The following is a 9,067-nucleotide window of genomic DNA, read 5'->3' as shown; positions in this document are numbered from 1 at the left end:
ATGGAAAATACTATAAAAAGTAGAATAGCGAAATCACAGAGCTGACATAGAAATACAGTGATACATAAAAATAAGCAAGAACGAAGCGAAGTTTAACGAGTGCAGACAATAACAGACAGTTAAGAATAGTGCATAAAGTAAATTATTTTGACTCTTAGTATACTAACAGCAAGTGCAGATGATTTTTCACTTAAGCAGCTCAGTAGTACAGAGTGGTGATGTAGAGAATCTCATACTTAGCCGTTGTTAAACTTCCACAAGCATCCCTTTTCCCGAGATAGGTGAATAGTGCTACCTAAGGTTACTGGTTGATTGATGACGACGGTATTGTGTTCATAAAACATTGGCAGCCTCTTATGTAATTTACGGTAAAGCACGGGATACTAATTAAAAATGAAAAAGTCTGCTTTAGAGCGTCCTGCGCTGTAAGCTAAATAAATGCACATGTGTGAAGAGACAGTTAAAAATGTGCATTTTCTTACGCAATAAATCAACGATTCCGGTCATTTCTTTTTTTAATTATGGGGTTTTGCGAGCCAGAACCAGGATCTGATTATGAGGCACGCCGTAGTGGAGGACTCCGGATTAATTTTGACCACCTGGAGTTCTTTAACGTGCACTTAAATCTAAGCACACGGGTGTTTTTTAATTTCGCCCCCGTCGAAATGCTGCCGCAGTGGTCGGGATTTGATCCCGCGGCCTCGTGCTTAGCAGCGTAGCACCAAAGCCACTAAGCAACCACGGCGGGTTAATGATTCCGGTAATAAAACCATGGAGTAGTTATGCACGTAGTGGGCAATGAGAAATGACACTGCTCTTTATGTCATGGCTAGGTTTGTTTATTTAAGTGGCATATCGATTTCTTCAGAAAATGAGTGTGTGCCGCGTAGCACATTTTATGAGAGCGAATAAGAGGACACAAGCGCTCCTGTTGGAGTCTGTGTTTTTGTATCAATTCCAATGTCAAAGAGACTGCTGTAAACAAACGAAACAAAATCAGTGGCATCAAAAAGGAACGCTCACGCATTTTTTTTTTTTTTAGGATTCAATGACATCAAGACATGATACTGTACTTACGCGTACAGGAGCACGCAAATGACAACCACAAATACGGTCACGTCAGCGAAACCAAGTATAAAGGTCATTGCATCAGTCTGGGCGTCAGACACCAAGAGAGGTGATGGCGGCAGCACACCGAGCTGAGGTGTGGTACGCAGCTGCGAAGACGCTCAAATCAATCCGCCAACAGCGCGATGGGAAGCGCTGTTGGCACGGGGCCACCGAGATGTTTGTTCACCTCGCATGGCGTCGTAAGGCGGGAGCGACAGCGGCCGACGCTGGTCACGAGTGGAGGTCGAGACAAGCGGTCTACAATCAGGAATCCAGCCGCTATCTTCAGCCTCGACCACCTCGACAGGTACGCGAAAAAGAATAGGCAACAAAAAAAATGTGTAGTGCATCCCCGAGCGGCTGAGTTCAATGCCATGCCGTCACACTCGGTGTTCGCTAGAAAACTGAACACTTTGTTATTAGAGCTTCCGAACCGAGCACAATATATTAGAACAACAGGCTACGGACATCATTTGCTATTGCATTGGCAACGAACAATGCAATAGCACGGTGTTTTAGCACAAGGCTAGCGGCCGTTTCGCGCGTGATTCCTACATATTTACTTTAAATGCGTGGTTGTGCTACCCTTCGTATCCGTCTTACTTTCTTTCCCCACCTTGCTCGTCAATATCGCGTTGGAAGAATACCTCCTCTATGTCGGAAACTGCTCTCAGTTCTCCTGTACGCAGTCAAATAATTACCACAGTGAAACTATAGGGGTACTGCACTGTTATTTGTGTTACTGCTACAGTGAAGTGTTCCCTAACTTTTAAAACAGTTCGTACCATACACTGATGAAGAAGACGCGCAAGATGGTGGTCACTGCAACATATTCTCTTAACATCGATCGGTGGTTTCCCTATCACTTGTGTATCAAAGTCAACTGATTCCTCAGGGGGACACTGTAAAATATACTTGGGTGTCATTTACAACCTTTACTTAAATTGGCGCCCACATATAAAAAAACACTATGAGAAAATGATAAATAGCTCCATACCGTCTGACGAGAAAATGCAACAGGAAGTTCGGTATGCGCAGGGATACTCTAATTTACATTAATCACACTTACGTACGACCCGTTCTTGGATTCGGCTATGTGTTGATCTCTGGCTTTCCAAACCTTAAATTGCAACCTTTATGTCTGATTGAGAAGCGCGCTCTACATCAAATTTCGTTTCCACTTCCTCAAATTGCGTTTACGTAGAGCCTTCTAAAAGAAATAAACGTTAATCTACGATCAATTCAATGTGTCGTTGCCATCGAAGGATGTACTTCCTGTTTGTTTTTCCCAAAGAATGACAAGCTCTTATCCCATCAAAAGTCGAGCATGCACCCAGTGCACGGCAGACGGGTGTTTCTGCATCCCCCGCCCCCACCTCCCCGAATATGGCCGCCGGGGCCGGGATTTGGTCCCACGACGTCGTGCTTAGCAGTGTAACGCCAAAGCCAGCGACCACGGCGGGTGACATTTTCATTCCACCCCATGCTAGAAAAATTCGGCTTTCGTGGACACTGTGGACCTGCGCTCATTGAAACTGCAGACAGTTAAATTTGGCAAGAAATAATGCTTAGTTGGCTCGTACGTTTCTTTGTACCGAGCCTTTTCTTGTTGGATGTGGCAGGACTCCGCAGCCAGCAACAATTTGTCGGTCGCAAAAAAATTTGCGCCTCCTTGCTGTACTGCATTACGGGCATTTCACGTGCCCTTGGAATGTCCGGTCGTGCCCCTCACGACAACGCTAAGTATTGATTATCCTTCTAGCGTGTCGAATACCGCAAATAAACATTTACATGAGTATGTGTATATTCGCACCTTCGAATCTTTGAGCGTCATGCGCAGATGTGTAATCGCTGGAATATTTCCTCCTCTTCCGCCGAAGATATAATCCTGAAAGAAAGACATACTTAGAACGGCCCCCACTGCGTATTAGCCTTCCTATATTTCAGTACTTAATATTTTATCTTTTCGTGCGAGCTGCCCCTTATCGTGCCTGAAAATAACTGTCATATTGTGCATGAGCATATCATTGCTACAGGAAGAGTGACTTGTTAAACAGTTCTATGTCTCATTACTTTATTACCCGCGTTTTTATGCAACTTTTGTTCTTGTTTTTAGGTCTTACTGATGTTAAAGAAGATGCAGATAAATTATTCATTCTGACACCGTTCCGTTTATCTTGCAAAAAATTGACATTAGATCAGAATTACGGGAAAGCGCAAAAATTTTTTTTCTTTTTTCTTTTTGAAGTTCAAGTTGAATTTATTTTCATCAGCAGTAAAAAAAAATATAGGGGAAGCATAATTGCACATTCGGAGGTCTTGAAGTAAAAACTGTCGGGGGGGCCCTCCTAAACAGGAAACAAATGGCGGTTAGTACAATTGTGGCAACAGTAGCAGGCTACATCGTACACTTAAAATCACTTAGATTTGCAGAAATAAGCTTAAGTATATTAAGCGCCACGTTACGTCAGGACTAACAATTACTAATCGTGTAGCCCTCTGCTAAACGTGTCCCGTAAAAAATGCGTAAGCGAAATTACGCAACGGGCGCACATTGACCTCCAATATTCACTCGTATTCTCCGAAACTTCGTTCGGGGACTTTCCAGGCGTATAAATATGTCCGTCTACGCAGACACTCTACGGAAATAAAATTATTTCCTTTGGAAACTGTGTCTTCTCACACTCTAAATCACGGAGACAACTTACATCTCAAAGTCTGATCCACCGTGAGGGACAGCTTCCGGGAACAGTGTTCTGATAGGTCTCCTATATATGACACTGTTTGATCTACGACTTTGATATCAACCCGCTGAGCGATAATGCGCAGCCTTGCGCATGTGTACAGTGCATTATAGCAAGCTTTGCCTACAGCAGCCCCATGTATGAATGGCACTCACACACTTCTCTCGCACATTCCCGTTCGCGAGACGCGAGTGAGAGTGCGTCATGTGCCGCTCCCTTAGAGAGCGACGTGCCACCTCTTTCTTCCACTTGGTCTACCTGCCGATACAGCGAATAAAAAGGTTTCTCATGAGCAGGATCGACAAATTGTTAACTCGCGAATGAAGCACGCGCTACTCGATTTCCTTCGGAGAAGCACTTCGTGCCGCTAGCTTCGCGCTCACTTGGAGAAAGCAAGAAGCGTGCAATAAAACAAGTCTGTAAGCCAACCGGCAGCCACTGGACAGGAATGTCGGATGCTGTGAAGCTCGCCTACCAGGTAATATGTCGGATATCACTGCACGCCAGTGATGTTATCATTGATGGGGCTTCACGGCCCTAAGCTGCCACGCTGATGGGGCCAAGCCGTATAGTGGTGAGATTCGCATTTAGTTTAAAAACGCGGGTTCCTTAAGCATGCATCTAGTGTTTGGTCCACCAGAATTCCCGCAAATCGTCCCAATCGAAATGGGGAACCTGCGAAATGGGGAACTCGAACCTGCGACCTTGTGCTGCAGCAGCGGGTAATGTCAAAATTAGTATTACAGAGTTAAGTATATATATATATATATATATATATATATATATATATATATATATATATATATATATATATATGGTGCGGCGGCTTAGCGGCAGCACGACGTCGTGGGATAATTTCCTGGCTGTCGGCGACCGCCTTTCGGTAGGGAGACAATTAAAAGGCGCTCGTGCGCTTCGATTCAGGTAACGCTATTAAATATCATGCCTCTGAAATTATTCCATAACCATCCACTGCACCTCCCCCCCCCCCCCCCCCCATATAGCTTTAGCTTAAGGACCAGGTGGAGAGGCTGGAAGCATGCGCTTCCTATTGGGCCAATTCATTTCTACGTAGGGTAAGGTGCTAGGAGTGGTGAAAAAATTATTCTAAGAAAACTGATTAGCACGAGGAAAAAAATGAATAAAAAACAAATGGTGGATGACGTAATGTTACATACCCCACACAGCCTACCTAGACCACCTAGGGACATAAATCACCAATATTCCTCTTCTAGTTGCGTATTCCCTCAAACTAGATGATTGCATGCAACATCGCTATATATGACGTATGCCCAGCCAGTAAGCGATGTTCTGTCACCTCTATTAGGAAGCGGTTTCCATTGTGGACGTTTATTACGTAGGGTTGCAGTCTTGCATATAACTAAGAAACCGTCCAAGCTAGCATTCCTCCAGAAAGGCTTCTTTATGTACTGTAGAAGAAAGACTGCAAAGCACGGCCACTCCAGTTTCAATTAACGTCAACCTCTTTCAACGCTAACGCAACACTGGCCTAGAACTGATAACAATGTAACTAATATTCGCATTTGTATTACCACATCACGCCTTTCAAGTACATGTTAACGGAAACGAAAGTTGCAGGTCGTGCTTTGCATGTGGTCATCAAAATTTAGGCAGATATGGCGTTAGAAAAGATGACCAGAGGGAGAGCATTAGAAATGATTGTAATTATGGCCCGTGTTACAGAAATTTTTTAACGTACATGCCGCCCACGGCTGGACCTGTGCGCAATGATTGTTTCTTTGTCACGACAGCCACAATCATCAGTGGCACATGGCGACAATGGCAATTGAACAAACTCCTACGTGAGAGAAACTTTGTCGATACGGGTACATGTGCACACATGAAAAAAATTTGCCCGTCCACGGCCGTTTACTGCGACGATAATAAATCAGAGGGATGTTTATGATGAAAAAGATGATTCCAGTTAACATTCCTTTTTTATTTCTACGTGTGGACGACGGCGCGCTGCAAAAAGATCATAATCATAAAACACTGGCGGTGATTTGGCTGCTTTATCCTGTCAGGGTTCTGAATTCACCCTCCGCTTCTACTGTTGAGCTTCAACACATTTGCACTCATGTGCGCGCACGCGTCCCCATTCCCCTCCGTACGCGCGCACCTTTTCAGGCTACTTTTTTCCGAAATATTCAGAAAGCCCCATACGTTGAGCGATCCCGAAAAATATTACCCTTTTTCTATTCAATATTGTATTGCTTTAAAGAAGTGCCCGATACTGAGCGCTATAGTCTTAGCATAAGCTATGTTAGTGCTTGTGAGGAATCTCATCGACAGCACTGTACATCCTACAAGCTAGGAGTGCTCTTCCTCGTGCCGTTAATTGACAATGGCGTGCGGAATGAGGCCAGAAAGTGGAGCGGAGTAGACAAGCATGGCTGTGGACCTGGAGGTACTCTCGCACGCTGTATTCGCCACCGTCGACAAGCAGTACAACAGCAACATTTTCTTCTGGTTTGTTCCCGCCGAGGTGAAAGCTCGGCTATATCAAAGCTATATGAAAGCTATATCAACGTGGTCTCGCCTCAATTCTGCGTACGTTCATGGGTGTACAGCTAAGCGTGGGAGTGCCGGGCTAACCAAACCGAAAATATAGTCCCAGAATTCAAACACATGGGATACGCTGTACACAAACGCCCCGCCAAACGGCGTTACCTTATCTGATCTCCCTCTTCAGATCTAAGTGTACACCGCAAAAGTTTCGCAGTACACGGGGAAGATAATAGACTTTTCCGACCCCCCTGTTCCTTAGCACGCGTATGCACACTTTGCACACACTGTGAGCAACACATCGGCGCTTCGTAGTACATGCACATGTGCATGTACATGTGCATGAGGGCTAGTGCATGCAGCTGCAACAGCTCCGGAAAACAAGGGAGAAAGGCAGAAGCCAGAGTTAAGCAGTGCTCTTCCGGGTGTGCCTCTTTTCTTTGACACGTACTTTTCAGCGTTAACATGTTGCAACTCTCGGTAAAAATAAATCAAAATTTCCATGCTCTTGCTCATCTGAGGACGCAAAACTATTTATAGGCGTTCCTGTCGCAGAGCGTCATTAGAAATGAGAAAAAAAAAAACAAGGAGGGAAGGAGAGACAGGCGAGTGCCTTCGACCAGGGCCTTTTGATGAAAACCTCTGTGCAATTACATCCCACGACCTCGGTCCTAGCTAACGCCCGGAAACATACAGTTGTGAGCACGAACTATTTCGTCGTTAAGCCATCGATTAATGTACGGATGGTCTTTCCTTTCTAATCTGCGCGCAGTCAGTCTCTATATTCTCTGTTGTTGACGTAAGATGTGTTGGTATACAATTTAGCCTTGATACTCGGACATGTGAATAAAATTCACATTTAATTCTAGTTAGCAGCACGTGAAACACAATTCGATTATTTACTTATTGTTTTAACAATAACGTCAGCCTCGCACGAGACAGCGGGAACTAAAAATACCAATGCCACCATGCTACAGTGGCTAGAATAGGGAAGTGTCATGAACACGCCGGCTCGCGCGTGGCGCTTTGGAAGGAAACTTCCAGGGGGCGCTGCCACACGCATACACGTAAAGCTTTACATACACGTCAGCCGCGACGGCGGCTAGCAGCCGCAGCGCAGGAGCCCTGCGCGGAATGCGATCATACGCGCGCAGTCAGGAATGCAATAACAAATAAGAGAGCTTCACACTACATATATACTCGCTCGTTCATGGCTGCAAATTGCTATATAGTAGCATAGCCCCTTACGAATTACAGGGCGCCAAGGTAACAATCCGATTGAGCGCACGTCGATGGTAGAATGCAGCTTGTTTTATCTGGTTATCGAATGCAAAGCAACAAAATTCCCAATGGTAACTCGGAAGCAAACATTTTATTTTCAATACACTGCTTGCGCAAACAACTCATTTTTTGAAGAATGGCTTAGAATCTGTTCAAAGCAAACCATTCTCAGTCATCGATGATATTTTGCTACGTGACACGTCTGAGCTGGTGCTCTTTTTTTTTCACGAGAACAAAAAGAAAACACTGTAACCATGCCCCACCTAGTCGCCGAGCCCATTCGTTCTTGTAGCACCAGCCCTAGATGGCACCCGTGGTGTGGTGGATAACTCACGGGAAAGCTCTTGACTTTTAGAAGAGAGATCATAATGCATTAGAACGCATAGTTATTAAGTGAGGTACACCAAGGAAGAAGAATCATGTGCTTGCTGCGCTAAAGCTAGGAAAACGATGGAACATATTTTATTAAACTGTGAACATATATCTACACAGCCGTAGGTTTAGGCTCCTCCAGCCTCCTTGAAGCCCTTCGGTTCAGCACGGGGAATGTAAACATGTCCGCAATAGAGATTCGTAAAAAGTTATTGCACGTTCGGTGGCCGAAAAGCATGGAGACCACAAACAACAGAAACGTACCAAAACAAAGTTCCCAATAATTGTCAAGAAAGTTTAATGCTGGACATCATATTTGTGTGCGTGTTTCTTTTTTCTTAACAAAGGCAGGATATTAAGCGAAATAAGAGCAAGAACTTGGTGGCGCAACTCTCAGCCCTGTTTCAGTGAAGACGCTAATAGCTTCCACCCATTCATCCATCCATCCACGCAGGTTGTGCCGGGAACGACTTCACTGCTGCCCTTCTTCAGCGAGCACGGACCGCACCGCATGAACGAAGGCGGTGATTTCATGTGCCGCCCATTCGCGTGGACCGAGCGCTTAGTGGTGCTGTTCGCGGACCAGCAGGTGGCAAAGGCTTCGAAAATGTACTTCAAGTCAAGGGCTCGAAAATATTTGCGATGGCAGAAAAATAAAGAGGGGGTGGGGGGTTGAACTTTCTCCAGGACCAAGGTGCCGTGGCGCCCTCTGTTTTACGCGGAATCTCTCGAGAAAGCAATGATGCCGCTTCAAGATGACGTGTAGTTTCGTGCGTTTCATCACTGACACGTACGTGCCGGACGTCGAGGAAAGAACTTAACAGGGTTGCTGAGCGGATTCTTGTGCTCGGTTTGAGCAGGCGATATTCCTTTCTACAGCCGTCACACAGTTGAAGAACTGAAAGCTACATTGTGCTCATACATTGCTCATGCATTGGGTTGCGCATGAGAAACAGCCACGAAGGAAAGGACTGGAAAACCCGAGCGCAAAACAAAACAAAATGGGGACATTTTGGCTCATGTCCTGTAGCACT

At 45.2% G+C, this 9,067-nt stretch overlaps 1 protein-coding gene across 4 annotated transcripts in view; it reads left to right on the top strand.

Annotated features, from left to right (window-relative positions):
* The window catches only part of LOC129385062 (uncharacterized), a 254,450-nt gene extending 245,737 nt beyond the window's left edge, over positions 1-8,713 (top strand). For 3 of the 4 annotated variants that reach the window (XR_011894792.1, XR_011894793.1, XM_072288281.1), the window contains one exon: positions 8,488-8,713. Coding sequence is in view for 1 of the 4 variants with exons in the window: in XM_072288281.1 (XP_072144382.1) it covers positions 8,488-8,709 (222 nt within the window). In the remaining 3 variants the exon portion in view is untranslated. Of the gene's footprint in view, positions 1-1,140; positions 1,418-8,487 lie in introns of those variants that run through there. The other variant, XR_011894791.1, reaches the window with a different exon arrangement.
* Positions 8,714-9,067: the final 354 nt, after the last annotated feature.

This window comes from Dermacentor andersoni, chromosome 5 (assembly GCF_023375885.2).
Source record: "Dermacentor andersoni chromosome 5, qqDerAnde1_hic_scaffold, whole genome shotgun sequence".
NCBI classification, from domain to species: domain Eukaryota; kingdom Metazoa; phylum Arthropoda; class Arachnida; order Ixodida; family Ixodidae; genus Dermacentor; species Dermacentor andersoni.
The sequence above is the reverse complement of the archived record's forward strand: the minus strand, read 5'-3'. Positions and strand labels throughout refer to the sequence as shown.